Below are 18,423 nucleotides of genomic sequence, written 5' to 3'. Positions count from 1 at the left end.
CTCTCTGCAGTCCCCCTTTCTGAATAAAGTGGAAAAATAAGTGGAAAATATTTTATTAAAAAAGATAGTGAGGATAAATGCTCTGGATCAGCTTGATCTTTTATCACGTATGGGTTGTGGTTTGTAAGGGTTTGGAAAGTGATGTGTAAGATGTTAGTCAGAGTAAGTATGCGTAAGAGAGATAACAACAATAGACCACATATAAAGTCAAGGCTCTCATTCAGAATTCCCCATTGAGCAAATAAAATCATTTCCTGGATTAGAATTCAGAAAAGTTTATTCTGCTGACATATGATATGACTTTCTAACTAGAAACTGTCAGGAGTGGTCTGGTTCTTATTTTCGACTTGGCATTGTTTTGCAGAGAATAATTTGCTTTGTCTTTGCAGTCTAGACAAGTACAGCAAGACAGTATTGAAATCGTTTGATCTTGAGTCAAAATGAGAAATCAATTCACTCAAATAATTATCTTTTGGCTCACTAGTTAAGCCAGCCTCAGCAGTGGTTCCTGCCCTAGCATTGGTCTAGAAGTTAGTTAATGTTGAAGCTGCTCTGGCCTGATGAAAAATCTTTGGATCTACTGAGGAGGGGGAGTGTGGCCAAGCATCACATCCAGCCAGACATGGGAATGGACACAACCCAAGGAGCGCAGCCACACTGCGCTCCCCACCTCCACAACTCTCACACAAATAAGGCCCTTCAGTCTTTCAAAACAGGATCCTCTATAGTCGAAGGCTGACATCCCTTTATTTGTAATTATTTTCCATAACAGTCCTGTATTGACTAAAAAGGTCTATATCTAGTTATCTCCTATCTTTCTCCTCTTATCTTTTAATACGCGGGTAATTTCACTCTACTGTCTCTCGTATTCATATCCTGTGCCTATATTTTCCCCCTAGCTCAGGGAATCCACAGTGAGGTTAAGACAACATTCCCGAAAACAGAGGAGGTCAGGCAGTTACGAGAGTGCATGCGAAGATGGGAACATGTTCATTTCACAACACTCTCAGAAGCTTTTCTAAGTGCCATGGACACTTGATACGGGCCATTGCCGTCTAGAATAAGCAGGATTTCCCCGGTCAACCAGGGACTGAGGCGGATGAATTAACTTTCAATCCTCACAATTTGTGCCGGTAAATCATTATACCAGAACTGCCTGTCCCATGCTACCTTCTAATACACAGCCATTCCACACGGTAATCTCCTCTACCATGCAGAATGAGAGTATTATTATGGAGACAATGCTGCTGTGAGTACTTTTGGTTCTCACCATGAAACAATACAAATCTACACAACAAAATTCCCCTTTCTCATGTAGCACAGCTCCGGAATCATCAAAACACATTAAAACATCAAACTACATTAAACAAAATTCAACAGGATATTGTACAATGAATCAACTTGATCTTAAAGCACCCAGCCCACAGACTGATACAGAAAGACCCCCTATTTAACTATGCTGGTAAGAGCAAATATTCCTTCAACATAAGGTATATACTTTTCTTAACAAAATACCTGTAACAACAAATGCAGGCATTGTGCAAAATGAGGTGTATGACAAGAGCTATTTTGTTCTCCAACATTTAATACTAGGGCTCACATATGTGCCCTAATGTGTTGTTTATTTGATCAAATATCAAACTGTGCAAACTGTAGTTCGATGGAGAAGTATTCAGACCCCACACGATTGTGGTTCTGTGCAGGCTCAAGATGATGGGTAGCATTTTTGCTATAGCAGAGCATGGAAGTCAGAAAAGCTGAACCTATGTGGATTCTGATGAATGACAGAAAGTCATTCATTTTGGGGCCTTGTGGGGCATTTTTGATGGAGTAATCAGGTATACAAAACTATATGCCAGAGAGCCGTCATTGTCAGATCAAAAATATTTCTTAAATGTATAAAATGAATGAATTGTGAATGAATATGTATAATGAAGCATCCCTTTAAAAGAGAAAGGAATTTGATTGTACTACTTACGGCAACCAGTTTTTGAAGGCAGTATGTCATGGCATCATTACATTTCTTACATTTTATGATTAATGGGCTACCCACAGAAAATTGGAAGAGGCTACTAATGCAAGTAATGTCAGCAATGTCAATGAGTTACTGTGCGTGTTGTTTCTCAATGGAAAATGTAGGCTATAATCTGAGCATGATTTAATTGGACAAAACCAATTTTTTTCAATTAGTTGATAATATCAAGTTGGACAAGACAAACCTATCAGGCAAACTCCCCTGATGGCATAGGATCATTTCTCCGTAGTACCTATTCATCAGAAGACTTAAAAGCCACAATGCTGAAGGGATGGGTTTTCAAACCATTGACATTTTCAGGCCTTTTTCCTGTTATGCACTGAGAAGACAAATGCCATAGATAAATACAATATTATATTTAATAAATATATATTTGTGTACCTAGGATAAGTACCTAAGATAACTGAGCACAGTTACCTAGCTCAGTTAATACAACACAAATGCAATTTAATGATAGCTTTCCAGAGGTAATATAAACACATTACCTTAAATATGAGGCTATGAAGTATATTTATTATTTATATTATTTATTAATATATATTCCAAAATGTCCACATAGTCCGCAGTATAATACATTTTCATAAGGGAATACATATGCGCATAAACTGAATATATATTAATATATACAATTTCATTGACACTATCCTCAAAAAACATTTTAACTGTAAAATGCACTAACCTAAGCCACTTGCAGTACAAACACTTATCTTTCTTTTGTAAAAGTAATATTTTTAATAATTTAATATTTAATATTATTATTGGATTTATATTAATATATGTATTGAATAATTATATAATAATCAGGTGCAGTTGTCCTGAAAATAATGGTAGCAGTTATGCAAAGTCTAGTCTCACATATATTCTAAAAGGGATTGAGAGATGCAATTGGCTGTGAGGGTTTTAGAGACATTGTCTTGGCAGACATCCAATAGGCAGCAGCCAATTCCATTATACAGTACACTAAGCAAAGTCTTTGGCTGTGTCCAGAACTGCTTTTGGACATTCTCAGGTTTCCCATTCAACATCCAGTGAGGCCACTCTGGTAATGGGCTTGTTTCAAATCAAAAATAGCCCCACTGGCTCAGACAGACAACGATGCACTCACTATTCACCGGTTTAGAGAAGGAAAAGGGCGTCTCTGAGCATTATATCCATTGGATTTAAAGGGTAATTACACCCTAGACCACTTTTTTTATTTAGCTGTAAACATGTCTGCATGCCCTTTATAATTAAATATTTTAATCCATGCCATTATTTCAACATTTCTAAAATAATATCATTTTGTAGAAAAAAATGGTAGAAAATGTCTTGGTGCTGCCCTCTAACGTTTGAAAAATTATTTCTGAATTCCATTCTGGCCCCGCCCCAATTATGATATTAGAGTACCTCTTTTGAGGTACTACTACGTCATCTAGATGTCAATCCAGCTATCCTGCTGTTATACAATGGAACACTGCTGGCACCTGATTGGCTAGATTGGTTTTGGCCCAAAGTTTTTCAAACCAAAGAAGCATGACAGCCTGTTCATAAACTTTCTCATATTCCAGCTAAACAGTACACTAAAATATGTTTCTGAAAACATTTGAGACAAAAAAAAAATCTTGATTCATACTTGATCTGCAATGCCTAGTTTTGAGTTTCATGAGTCAGGCACAGCTACGCTATTCAAATTAATTTGCATATAGAGTACTTCATGCAAATGAAATGGACACACCTACTCCATCAACCGCAGGACACTTTTTTCTAAATTGTGTAGTGGGTGGAGCCGCTATAGAGCCCAAGTGGTTCTGGACATATTTTGTGCCCTTCCTTGTGGCTCTCAGGTTTCTGTAGTGATATTGACTACAATGACATTTTAGTTTCCTGTTCTCTTACTCTATGGATGTTCCAGTCAGTGCACAGTTTTTAATGAGTGTGAAATGGCCCGAGTCTTTTGGATGGCACAGCGACAGGAATGATGCAGGAGAGATTTCTATCGGCACCCTTTAATATGTGTGAATCACTTGAGTGCACAGGCTTCTGAAGTAAGAAACAGCCCGCAGTCTAGCCATCTCTTGACTCTCAACCAAACTCATTCTAAAGGTAATGCATAAAGATTTGGGAATTCTTGCATTTAATTGTCCTGCATGACAGCTCAATTGCTACACAACCCCAGAGTAAATGCTATCATGAAGTGGCCTGTGCTATATCTGCAAGGGTTACATAAAGCATGTGCATGCATGTGCATGTGTCTTCGTTCATATATGCACAAGATCAAAGTCAGCCAATTGCCTTTGTAACTCCAACTGAGCTCTACCTCAGATTTCCACCATGTAGAAATCTGACCTATTAAATCACATATTTCCAAATAAATACAAATTACTGATTTGCAGGAGAGATTCTTCTAGAAAAACATTGCTTCACTCCCTAGTCTTGTACCTGTGGGACGACGTACCAAGCACACTCCCTTACCAGAGGCTACGACTGAACTCAAAATAATGACTTAATTCATATAATTATTTGCTTATTGTGTAATTTTACAATTTCATGGAATTACTACATGCCCTTAGCATAGTGTTTCCTTTTTAATAGGATTATTGGTCTGCTAAAAAGTCATGTATAATTTAAAGCTCCAGTAGGGAACTTCTTTTTTTAGAAAGATATCGGGGAATAATCATGATTAATTGGTAGCAATAATAGAAACCTCTGCTATGAGAGAAATCATACCACACACAGTGTTAATACCCTCAGATTATCCATTCTAAAACCAAGGATTCAGTCCAAGTCTTTGTTTTCAAACTACATTGTTTACATCGAGAACTAATCAAAGATATCCAATTAACAATAAGAGTGACCTTGCACATTCACACAACAGTACATATAGTTAGATGAGCTGAGAAAAAAAGGAGTTGTACCAATGGAAGATAAAACACCCAGTCCTGCATTGCTATCCACCATGTTTGACTGTTGATATGATGTTCTTACTGTGAAATGCTGCATTTACTTTATGCCAGACATAATGGGACCCATGATGTACAAAATGTTCCACTTTTGACTCATCTGTGTCCATAGAACACTTTCCCAAAAGGCTTGGGGATCATCCAGGTCCATTTTTGCAAATGTTTCTCTTGGTTAGCAGTGGTTTCCCCCTTGCTACCCTGAAATGTGTCCCATTTTTGCCCAGTCTCTTTCTTACCGTGAGTCATGAACACTGACTTTAGCTGAGGCTAGAGAGCCCAGCAGGTCTTAGGACGTTCTTCTGAGATGTTTTCTAACTTCCTGGATGAGTTGTTGCCGGCCTCTCCTTGGAAGATTTGACATGGTTCCAAATGTTCTCTATTTGGAGATAATGCCTCTCAATATGGTTTTGATGGAGTCCCTCAGCCTTAGAAACCCTTTGTAACCCTTTCCAGACTGATATATTTCAACAACTTTCTCATCTCTTCCAGAATTTTGTTTGATCATGGCATAGTGTACTTGTAGAAACTGTGTGGTGACCACTCTGATGGTAGGATTCAGTATGAGTAAGATTTGGATTTAACAAGGCTGGCTGCAATAAAACCTGGCTATGTTCATTCAGCTGAATCTAATTATCAATTATATTTGCTTAATTTGGTTAAGGGGACAATTACTTTTTCACATGGGTGATGTGGGTATAATTTTAAAAACATGTTTTTTGTTTCAATTTCTTGTCTATTACATTTTGTCATATTACCTTCTGTGCAATATAATTAGAATCAAGGCAATATTTGATCTATACTTATATATAGTATATATATGTATATATATATATGATAAGACCTGGCTCACAGTCAAAATTCATCCCAAAGGTTTTCGATGGGGTTGAGGTCAAGGCTCTGTGCAGGCCAGTCAAGTTCTTCCACACTAAACTCGGCAAACCATTTCTTTATGGACCTCGTTTTGTGCAAAGGAAAGGGCCTTTGTGCCACACAGTTGGAAGCACACAATTCTCTAGAATATCACTGCATGCTGCAGCATTAAGATTTCCCTGCACTGGAACTAAGAAGTCTAGCCCAAACCATGAAAAACAACCCCGGACCATTATTCCTCCGCCACAAAACTTTGTTGGCACAATGGATTCTGGCAGGTAGTGTTCTCCTGGCATTCTTGAAACCCATATTCATCTGTGAGACTGCCAGATAGTGATGTGTGATTAATCACTCCAGAGATCACATTTCCACTGATCAACAGTCCAACGGCAGTGTGCTGTACACCACTCCAGTCGAGGCTTGGCATTGCGCATGGTGATCTTAGGCCTGTGTGCGTCTGCTCGGCCATGGAAACCTATTTTATGAAGATCCTGATGAACAGTTCTTATGCTAACGTTGCTTCCAGAGGCAGTCTGGGACTCAGCAGTGAGTGTTGCAAGCAAAGACAGATGGTTTTTACACCCTACATGCTTCAGCACTTGGCGGTCCCGTTCCGCTTCACGGCTGAGCTGTTGTTGCTCCTTGAGGTTTCCACTTCACAATAACAGCACTTATAGTTGACTGAGGCAACACAGGGCAGAAATTTGACAAATTGACTTGTTGTAAAGGTATCATCCTATGATAGTACCACGTCGATAGTCACTGAGCTCTTCAGTACAACCCATTCAACAGCTAATGTTTGTCTATGGAGATGACTGTATGCTTCATTCTATGCACCTGTCAGCAATGAGTGTGGCTTAAGTAGTTAGAAGGGCGTCCACATTCGATTAGCCTTGTACTATATATATGCTTGAAGCAGAGCACAGAAACTGCCCTGGTAAAGATCATTAATGATTTGCTCATAGCTCCTGTCACAGGTACTTTCAGCATATTTGTTCTTTTAGAGCTAAGTACAGCGTTTGATAAGATCAGTCACTCACTGTTGCTGGACTGTATGCAGCATTAACTCTCCATTTCTAGACACTGTCCTGGACTGGTTCAAGTCTTACTTAGCTGATAGACAGGTGCCTTCAAATCACCCCAGGCCCCTGCTACCCAGAACATACTCCAGGGCTCAGTGCTAGGACCACTGCTTTTTCTGATCTATATGCTACCTCTTGGTGAGATCATTCGAAGGCCTGGTCTTGGTTTCCATTGGTTCGCAGACGATACACAAATTTCTGTCAGCACTTCTCCTTTCCATCTTCTTCAATCATGACACACTTGCCTCAGAGACTTAAAGCACTGAATGACCACCAACTTCCTTCAGTTAAATAGCAACAAACCAGAAATTCTACTCAGTGCAAATAATTCCCAGCTCTCCAAACTCAACCACATAACTGTAAATATTGGCAGTTTCTCTGTTCAAGCCTCAAAGGCAGTTTGTAACCTAGGTGTCATTCTCGGTCCTCGACTGTCTTTTCAACCTCATGTCAATAATCTGTAAATATTGCTTGCCATCGTCCTTCATTATCCACTTCCACTGCTGAATGCTTAATTCATGCTTTTGTTACCTCCCACCTTGACTTCTATAATTCTCCACGGCCTCCCTAATATCCTACTGACAAAACTTCAACGCGTCCAAAATTCTCCTGTGAGAATGTTAACATACACTAGATCCTGGCAACACATCACACGCAATTAAAAAAAAAAAACTACACTGGCTTCCCATCAAGGCATGTATCAATAACAAAATTCTTTTGATCACCTATAAAGCTCTCAATGACCTGACCCTTCCCTATCTCACTCATATGCTAACTGTGTACACTCCCCCTCGCACACTCCGTTCCTCTAATACTGGCACTGTACTCAGCATCCAAAAGACCCACCTCCATAATTTTGGTGACAGAGCTTTCTCTGTGGCTGCTCCCTCTCTGTGGAATGCTCTTCCAATGAACATCAAGGAAGCAGAGAGTGTAGACATTTTTTAAATTTCTACTCAAGACCCATCTCTTCAGCATAGCTTATCCTTAGATTCACTATAGTCTCAATTCACGCATTTGTTGTGTTTATACAGTATACTTAATTTTGTACTTCTGTTCTGAATTACTGTCCAATGTATCTGTTTTGCCTGTATTCATTGTACTTACAAATACAAATACATAGCTTCTGGCTTTTCTTTACAGTATCCTTCAAGCACTATCTGAGCGCACTTATGTCCAATCAATACAAAATATAGATTTAATCTTTTCTCATTATAGTCCTTCATATTTTGATATCATTTCTCCTCCTTGGCCAGCTTTCTGGTCGCCATATTCTCAGCAGTCACAGGATGAGCCGACACATATTATCCACCACAAGAAGCATTCTACTGGCACATTGAATTCTTTCAGAACACTTTTTCAATGAGTTGGCCAGTCCATCCATCCTGTCCATCATAGTCTTTGATTCCATCCTAAGCACAGATACTCTTTCGTGGATTAAAAATTGAATACTGCTTTCAAGACATCATAGACATTCTGCGAATACGGCTAGCAATTATCTGTGACTGTCTAGTTTACTTGTTATGATATGAGGTGACGTGTGTATCATGGTATGTGTGTGTGTGTGTGTGTATATGTATTTATATATGCATATGAGTCTGCATGTGCATGTCGGTCTGTGTGTACAGGTGTGTCCATGTGTACACATAAATGGGTGTGCATGTCCATGTGAGTGAGAGAGTGAAAGTCAGAGACACCAACAGAGAAAAGCACAGGCAGTGGTTCAAACTCTTGATCGAATTCACAACGCCTACAGTGTTAGGGTGTTGTAATAAATAACACAAAGAATATAGGAGCGTGTACCTGTTTGACCAAAAGGCTACAAAGATCATTCATTCCATCAATGTTTTATAAGTGACAGTTGTATGAGAGACATAACATGAAAAATGGTGGAGGTTGTACTTTTATGCATCCAATAAAAAAACAAAGCCTTATACGGATGACAAAGACTGAAGTCAAAACAACAAGTGACTTGGCTGACCTGATCTGGTTCCAATCATAAACTTATGCATTAATTAGAGTCTTATGCTTAGAGTTTTATGCTTTGTCACATATTATTTTTTGACATCCGCTAACCAAAAATTGGTAAACATGTTGAATCTAACTCAGTTACAGTAGTATTAGGTACCATATTATACATGTGGCCATAAGGTAATGATCAAGCCATGAGAGTTAAGTACCTTTTAAAAAAAAAAAAAAAGCTTTATTTACTATTCCCAGGCTTTTGCAATGAATGCAGATGGACACTTTGGTGAGCAGAGCACTGGCTTTCTAATGGCTGTTCACAGTGTATTTTTTACATTCATATAGTGGAAGTAGCATAAGTGGCTTGTACTCACTGTCCCGGCATTGCGCACAGACTGTTTGGGTGGCTCCGCACTTCTCCACCACGCCCTCCCCAGGCTGGCACTGCCGACAGCACTCCCCGCTGGTTGTGTACTCCCCTGAGCCGCAGGGCTCCTTGGCCCCCAGAGCCCCCACCAGCTGCAAACAGAGAAAGAGGCATGAAAACCCGGTCACAACACATCGGAGGGAAACGTTCACACTGGCAGACACACGGAGGCACGTGCGCACACAGAGCAATATGCGAGAATATGCTCAACCGTGGTAGCACAGATGCCATTACGGACATAATAAGGAAGCAAACATGAGCAACTGAGTGACTGCCAAAGACGCATTGGACACAGACGTGTGCGACAGGACATGAAGGATGAGGGAGAAAATGCAGCCGCATCTCTCTCTTCTAGTCATTTCCGGCTCTCATGGGCGTACTACAGTACTTCAGATACGGCGTAGCGGCCATAAGTGTGCTAACAGGGACCCTCCTCTGGCACTCAGTAGAGTATATGCTCTTAGGAGAGCATACTGATTGTTTATCCTCCGCACACTCAGAGCAATCAATCTACTCTTCTTTGAACAGAGCTAGACGCTACACTATGACTTACAAGGAGACATTCCCGTCACCACGGCTCGAACACTGGGTCTGAAACAGTTTCATGTTATCATGTATTTTTAATCGATTTTTGCCATAATTGGTGTCTTCACAACTATTACTGGATAACTATTTATGTTTGATGTGCTTTACCATCTGATGAGATACCACTGGAAAACTGACTTTCTCTACCTATGCTTTTCATATCACCCAAGCTTTTGTGTGGTTTCTGATGACGTGTCACAGCACCCTGTCAACATACGCACGTGAAAGTTGCCCAATACACTGCGAGCAGGCAGCGCAGTACAGTGTAAAGCACTGCGAGGAGTGAAGGCTTGTGATTGATGGAAACAAGCTACGCTTCGCTTGACTCCACTCCCCGGAATGTGGCTCTGCAGAGGATGCCACTGAAGTATTGCCCCCCCAGGGTCTTTTGAGTCAGCAAGCAGGTGGAATTGGCAGCACCTCTACTCCATTGCCCGACCCCTAATTATCATACCCAGCATTCCCCTCACGTCGCCCCTGGTGCACATAACCTCCCCTTGAACATGCATTTCCTGGGTCGGTGGAGCTCCTCTGTGTTTACACATCCAAGGAATGTGTCAACAAGGACCAGGGGAACACTCAATGTTGTTGAACTGAGGATTAGGAAATTTTAGGCCGCTTCATGTCTTCACCACAATGGGATATATGAGGCTACCAGTACAGAGCTCACTTTCTTTGGTAAAAATTTAACAACCTTTGTGAATCAAGGTTTGGGAATATTATTAATCGTATTAATAGTGGCACGAGCAGCTGTTTTGACTGATTAAAATGCATCTATCAAAAAGGTATATTTTTTCCAAGAACTAGACATACCACAGTTGAGCAATCACAAAAGGAAGTAGTCATTAGCATAGCACTTACTTCCTAAATAATCATATGGCACTCAACAGACAAGGAAGAGAACAATAAACCCTAAGATACATGTAAATATATAAGAAGGGAGATCACAATATCCTCAAAGTCCTATGTACTGTACTTCTGCCTTCTTTCAGTTCTTTAAGTGTTTTATTGGCATGCCATGAATATTTTAGAGACAAGTCATTCAGGAAATGAATTTAAATTTATTAAATTAAAAAAAAATCCTCTGAGTATTTTTCCATTTATGAACAGAATTGCAATTCATTTCCTGAATTGAATTGGAATTGATACCATCCCTGACATGCACTATTGCTACTACTGCTAAAATCTGAGCCAACAGGAAAACATTTAATAAATAATATTAAACATATAAATAAAGAAAAAAGGAAGAGGCTACAGCAATGCATTAACTATTTCTCCACCTCTGTTACTCTCTTGCTTAAATGCAAACATGCACATGTACAGTTATATTCTGTAATTATACTGAAAGCAAATAACACTGCAACAAAAATTAGGGCCTGCAATGTAATTTCTTTTAAAAATTCAAGTAGAACTCTAGAAAGACTTTCTTGTCGCTTGAGTCATAAACATCACAATCTAAATTCAGTCGCATCTGTTTGTTTCTCTCACACATTCAGCAGCACAACCAATAATGTAAGTACACACAAGCATAGACACACACACGTACGCATATTCTAATGTATATACAAATCTCATGAGATGCATCCTATTTGCAGAGCATCTTTGGGAGGGGGTCCAACTTGTTTTTCCCGCCAAGGTTTCTATCGATGTATGTTTCAGGTATGCCTCACTTGCGGATGTAAGTAACCCACAGCGCTTGAGATTTCATACAGATAAATTAGTATGAAAGTGAAGCCAAGTCTATTTTTACCCTTTAAGCCTATTTTTTAGCAGAACACCCTGCAGCAGAGTGAAGAATCAAACCAGATCACAAGACTGTTCAGAGAGCATGTGGCTTTACCTCTAGCCCCAAGCCCCTGCCCCAAAAAGATGCCATCTCAAATTATCACCAAGCAGATGAAACCCAGACATCATGAGTTAGTCTAGGAGTTAGCTTCACTCAGATACATTTGACTCCCTGCCCTTGACCTGTCAACACTGTTTAGGTCTTTGAGATATCTACCCCTTAAAACATTATCCTTTTTACTGTGTCTAGCGGTGTGTCACAGGAGGGGTCCATCCTGCTAAATGCCCCTTTCACTCCCTGTGCGTATGCGCGTGCATTTGCAGGAGTGTGCTTGTGTGCTTGTCGACAGCTTGAAATAGAGGTTAAACTGATCATTGGTCTCAAATGACTATATTTTGCATGATTAACTGCATACCAAAATAATCTATTGTCAAATTATCCAAAAGCATTCTCTTCATTGTGTTTTGCAATGTAGCATTCTCTCTTTCTGCCACAGCAGAGAATACAGAATAAATGACATGATGGAGTTCAATTTAATAAAATCAATTGAATAATTTTAAATAATATAATTTTAAGTAAAGTCACTACATTAGCTGCATATCACAATAGAATCTGATACCACAGGATGTGCATCCAATAAATGTATCTTTAGGAAGTCAATATGACTTGAATTTGTGCATGGAGAACAGAGTACATTTATCTAGCGGCTCAAATAGTCTATAAAGGTATGGTGCATAATTCTGTGATGCTAAGAAAAATAGCGCTTCACAAAATAAACTTGGGACAATCGGCTATGTACAATGAATTGCTTGGATAACCCAAATGAAAAGAAGTTGTGAATAAAAATGGATTTAAGATGTAAATGTTGGTCCTCCTTTGTTTTCAGGTATGCATGCATGTGTTTCTTAGCCTCAGGTTCGGGGCTTTTGACTCTAGAACTTAACAATCGGCATTAGAGCATTATCAAAAATCGAATTGTTCTATATGTGACTAATTGACTATTCCAATCTCTAGTCAACATCATCACGTTTGGACATTTTAGATGCATCCAAGTGACAGACAGCGCTGGTAGTTGGCACTGGACATTTATCCCAGCTGGAAGTTAGGAACAGCTGTCTGAAGATGTAAACCATCTGTTTGGGGAAACTGACTGGGAGCAACATGGCTGTTGACTGATTGTACAACACTGGGGAAATGCAGTGCCATTACAGCAGCAAAATGCGCTGCTCAACGATTAGTTATAATGGACTCATTACAGCTAGGATGACAAGACATCCTTTTTTTTTCTTTTTTCCTGTGCTCCTTTATCTCATCCTATTTTATTCAGAAAACAATGCATTAAGTTTTGCGCAACAAAACTTTCTACTACATAGGTGAGTCTGAAAATGATATAACCCCGTCCAATTCGGCGTCTCTGTGCATAATAATACAACGTTCCTGGCTAGCCTAAACTCCTTCAAAACAATTTAAGTGTGATCCAGAATTATGCTGAATGTGATTTAACGCCTGCGGTTAATTCAGCTTCAAATTGATATTCTTGGCATATCAAAGGTCTAATTCATGCCAACGCGCAACAAAAAACCCATTTTCGAGTTTATCTAGGACGGCGTTCTAAATACTAAACTTATTAGCTTCAACGAGAACAAATTAAGCCCGAGGCTGCATTCAGCTCAAGCGCAACCCATTCATGTCTTGCAAGTACAGAGCTCACCTCACCCCTTCTGTTAAAGCCATACATGTCATTTACGTCTGAGCTTGAAGTGGGTGTTTACAGCTCCTCTGAAACCATAGAATTCCGAGCAATAACACGCTTGTCTAATTTAACCTCCCAACTGTAAACAGTGCCTACGTCACAAAATCTAAACCCTACGAACACACCTTGGCTGATGACAATCGAGATGGAGAAAACAGACAGACAGAGAGAGAGAAATAATGTAACGTTATAGTCGTGGCACAGATCCTGCCAAAGGATGTGTTGAGGCGCAGAACGTGCTGGGGTCTTATTCAAAAGTTTTCTATTTACTACTTGTTTGTTATATCAAGGAACCTCCGAATATGTCTCACTCCCATCCGAGCTGAGAACTTATGACTCAACCAGTCAGTGGCGATCTGTCAAAACTTCAAAATCGCACCACTGAATGTACCTGATTCAGAGTGATAGCCACACGGTAATCCGGCTCTTATCATTTTACTACAAGAGGGGGGACTTTAGTTTCCTGTTGGTTTTCGTTTGGATCTTTAAACGTTTTGCAAAATCAGAAATCAACACCACTACAATGATTATTATTATTATTATTATTATTATTATTATTCACGTGGCAGTAACTGGCATTGTCCCACATGTTCTCAGTATAAGCACTAGCTTGTAAAACCTGCTAAAGATTACTTTGCAAGCTCTCGTAGAAAGAAACTGTAAACGTGTGAATTCCTTGAATAACATCGAACGCGATGAGATTGTTTTCTCTCCATGTGTCCGTGGCCAACAAACACATTATGGCTAACAGGGTCCAACAAGGGTAACTCAAAAGATAATCGACACTATAGAGTCTATTGTAAAACAAAGTTATCATTCATTGAGCTGCCAAAAAAATATTTACACGCAAAAGAAAACGGCGAAATAATATTTTATACTCACCGCTCCGAGTAGTACAATTAACGCCAAGGTACCCATATCCTGCGTCCCTGACACTTTGGTTCTTTTTATGTTTTAAAAAAATCAGTTGAAGAAAAATAAAAATTCGAAAGCGGAATATAATTCATATATTAGTGAAAATAGTTGATGTGCGCATTTATTAAATCCAGGGTTCAAAATATATATCAGTTAGTTTTCTTTTTATCCTCGTGCGATTTTTCTTCCCTCCCTGAGTTGTCCTGATGTGTCACAGAATCTTCAGCATCAAGAACGTAGTCCACGCACTTCGGTGGCAGACTTTGGGACTTCTCTGCAACGGCAGGTTGTTTCTTTTCGTGTGTTTGTGCGTTGATGTATTGCTCAGAGTGCACAGTGCACAGTAAAGATACGCGTGGCACGACTGAGTTTAGGCTTGTTCGAATCCGTCTCATTTAACAGCCAGACTGCTCTCACGCGTGAACGAGTCACTCCCCTTTATATCGCGTCCCCGTCACCACAAACCGACTGGTCTCTCTCTCTCTCTCTCTCTCTCTCTCTCTCTCTCTCTCTCTCTCTCTCTCTCTCTCTCTCTCTCTCTCTCTCTCTCTCATACACACACACACACCAACCTCACTAACGAACATCGTTTATCAGTTTCCTTTTTAAATGTCTTTAAATATCTCTAATAATGGCTAAGATGTGGAACCTGTACAACTAAGGAATTACAGGTTTGTTGTTTTGAAGGTCATTGATACAGAAATGGTGTATCAATTGTACTTTTTCCAGGGGGTTTTTAGCAAATGGAAAAATTGCTAAACTCAATGTGCATAACGAAGTTTTCGCACCTGTAACAAATAGATTCCATAGGTGTTACTGAAATTTGTACTGAACTTTACTACAGTAAAGTTCTCATCTGGGTGGTCCTCGGATGTCTGCTCCCATCCACAGTTGTCATATATTATCTACCACAAGAGGGCGGTTTAAGTGTGTTATTGACCTGTACGACACTTTCCTTACTGTGCTTGCACTGTCAGTCTGTTCGAGTAGATTTCTCAGTTGATTCCCTCATGGAACTTAGTAAATCGGGCTGATAATTTTCCTGCAGTAAGGTGAATTTCTGCCTCATTTACACCAAAATTCACAATGTTCTGTCACACACATCTTCATTTAAGCTTTCCCATGCTATTTGGCTGTTCGTGTAGGAAAGGGAAAATCAACACCAATACCTGCTTTTATATTACATTACATTATATTTATTTAGCAGATGCTTTTATCCAAAGCGACTTACAAAAGTGCATGTCATACTGTACTGTCATACTGTAAGTATGCCTTCAAATTTTGAAGACTATGCATATTGAAAAAGCAAATCTTCTTCAAATGCATAACCTCAGGTCTCGGCCTTAGAAGATGTATCTTCCACAAGTTTGAAATAGAAACAAATGCAAAAATGCATTAAGCTAACCATGCAGTTGATTTTGTCATAGACAAATGAAAAAAGCTTATCTTGTTTGCTGTACTACTTCACCAGACCCCTTCCTCTCTGTATGGAGAAACTGGATAGGTACTGCATTAGTGATTCTATTTATAAATGTATATCCTACGCTCCTCTCCTACGGGCCATGCTCCTGCAGTGAGATACACACCACTGTGTAAACTAAAGAAATGAAATTATGAGTGTACATTGCTTTGGAAAATGTTATTCTATTTGGTGAACAATGTAGCTTTTCTGATAGTGTGATACACGCAGCACTGCTTAATTTGTGGCTAATTTCATGTAAACAAAAACGTAAACCTGTTCAGCAGATTTACACTAAATCAGGACAAAAGCATCCACTGAAACAATCATTCAGATTCATACCCAAGAATGCGTATTTCAGCATATTATAACCGACCAAAACATGTATAGTTTACAGATGTATATGATTTAATCACTGATCACTGTTTTACATGCCTGTCTAAACCAGGGATCTAAACTAGATTTAGATTTTGTGTTTCAGCACATAAGTGATTAATTTAAGTCATGGATTGGCAAAAGAGTGCACGTGCCTTGTTTCTAAGGCCAAAAGGAGCTGCTGATTAAGAGGAAACCGCAGGAAAATGCAGACACCGTGATCTCCCGTATGGGAGATTTTACCCGGACCAAATGAATGTTCCATGTGGGTGCACGCAGTCTCCTGGGTTCAGCATCAAACATAATGTAGTACATTTTTGTTGTCATGCTTTGGAATTGTACTTGGGATATGTCTCACCATTCTACGCAATGAATGAAAAGGACGGAAGCACTGAGAATGGACTCGAAGACAGACAGGTACCAGGTGAGGTTTGAAAAAGCAGAACATTGCAGTGAACACTATAATGTGTTTCAAAAAAGGAAAATGAGTTGGAGATGTTGATCTGTCAAACTGAACACCCTGGCTTACTGCATTACAAAATAAGGTACAGGGATAAGAGTCTGACTGAGCAGCCTTTTTTACATTGCTCTATTGTCAGGTGTAGCTTATTTTTTATCATTAATGATGCCGGTCCATCATTTTGTTCTGAATCCAGGTGTATGTCATCACCAAATTTGACAAGGAATCCCGGGCATCCTTTCGATTGTGTTGTTCAAGGTCATGTTGTAGTCAAGTTGTAGTTAAGTAGTAGTGGGGTTTACTTTTGAGCCTAAATTTTGATCTTATGCAAAAACAAACAAACAAATTGAGGTTTATAAGCCTCGTAAAACGTTTTACAAAATACAATACAATTATTATATTACTACTATAATGTGATAATATTAAATAGGCTGTTGATTTTAACTGCATTAACTAACCTATCTGAATGACCTAAAACCTTTCAATAGTATTTATTTTTATTTAGTTTTCAATCAGTTGTGTAACAATAAATATTCATACAGTAGGGCCTGCAAAGAACTGTGATGGGTGTGGTATGGTTGAACAAAGATATAGGCAAGTGTAACGCCTGGTACTGAATATGGGTTAAAAGCTGTGAGGCTGCATAACGAATAACTAATTACTACAATAACGGAAAAAAGTGAAGAAACTCCTCACGCAAGGTTTTGTCCAATCATTGCCATAATATGAGCTTGATTGACAGCAAGCTATTGAGCAATGATGTGAGTGATAACGCCCGATTAAACTGTTGCGGGGAGGAATGAGAGGAGAAGCGCGCAGACTGCTTTTGGGATGACAGAGGACACGCTGGCAATCGCTACACCAACAGAAGCTGCTAAAGCTAAATAAAACGATAAGTAGGTACTATTAGAGCCCGACCGATATATCGGTATGCCCGATATATCGGCCATTTTTTGACGACATCGGGATCGGCAGTTATGCCGCCGATGTGCCCCGGTTTTTTAATAAGTATAATAAACAACAAAACAATGATTATTTATCTGTACGTGTCTGTTCGAACGTTGTAATTGCTATTTACTTGAATTATCCAGTAGAGGGAGCTCTAATACAAGTGTGAACTGCAGCAGCTGACGTGCTACTTCTCTAATAAGACGTTTGTCACTCGTGCCTCATCCAATATTCTCCACTGCAAGACTTGTCTGCACAGATTCGATTGCCGCAATAAAGGTATGTATATTTAGTGAAAGTTTTTAATTAAATGCGTTTATACGACCACTATGTTTATCAATCCTCATTATCAAGCGAGCGAGCTAGCGAACATATTTGGTTCACTTTAGCAAGCTAGCTGGCTAGCAAGCCTTTATGAAGTGGCAGTGAGCACATAAGCAGCGTAGGATCTACATTTCCAGAGGACATCGCTGTATTCTCAAATAAATAACCAGCCAAAATAAAATGGTGATTGAATGTATCACACATTTGTTTTTTTATCTGAGATAATGATATTAGCTACTATATGATGCTGTGTAAATAGCCAACGCGTGATTGCAAGCGAGTGTGTCATCTAGTCACGCGTCATCGTAGCAAGCTAACCAGACAGTAAAAACGCAGATAAAACACTTCTAACATGGATCATTTTAAGCCATGTTATCTAGCTTTGTCGTGATAACATGAGAGAAGGATTGCTGTTGGAGAAGTGAATCAACCAACAGTTAGCGCGGGTAACCTGCATGAAAGCGCATTGTAGTTTTTTTCACGTAGCCTATTTCATCCAG

At 39.4% G+C, this 18,423-nt stretch overlaps 1 protein-coding gene across 2 annotated transcripts in view; it reads right to left on the bottom strand.

Moving 5' to 3' along the window:
* The window catches only part of LOC135247960 (tumor necrosis factor receptor superfamily member 16-like), a 44,984-nt gene extending 30,184 nt beyond the window's left edge, over nt 1-14,800 (bottom strand). The window contains exons 1-2 of one of the 2 annotated variants that reach the window (XM_064321988.1): nt 14,325-14,800; nt 9,266-9,410 (exon numbers count right to left, since the gene is read on the bottom strand). In XM_064321988.1, the coding sequence (XP_064178058.1) occupies nt 9,266-9,410; nt 14,325-14,360 (181 nt within the window). In that variant the 5' untranslated portion in view covers nt 14,361-14,800. The remainder of the gene's footprint in view (nt 1-9,265; nt 9,411-14,324) is intronic. The other variant, XM_064321987.1, reaches the window with a different exon arrangement.
* Nucleotides 14,801-18,423: the final 3,623 nt, after the last annotated feature.

Source organism: Anguilla rostrata, chromosome 2 (assembly GCF_018555375.3).
Source record: "Anguilla rostrata isolate EN2019 chromosome 2, ASM1855537v3, whole genome shotgun sequence".
Classification (NCBI taxonomy): domain Eukaryota; kingdom Metazoa; phylum Chordata; class Actinopteri; order Anguilliformes; family Anguillidae; genus Anguilla; species Anguilla rostrata.
Note: the sequence above shows the minus strand (reverse complement) of the source record. Positions and strands in the feature narration are given on the sequence as shown.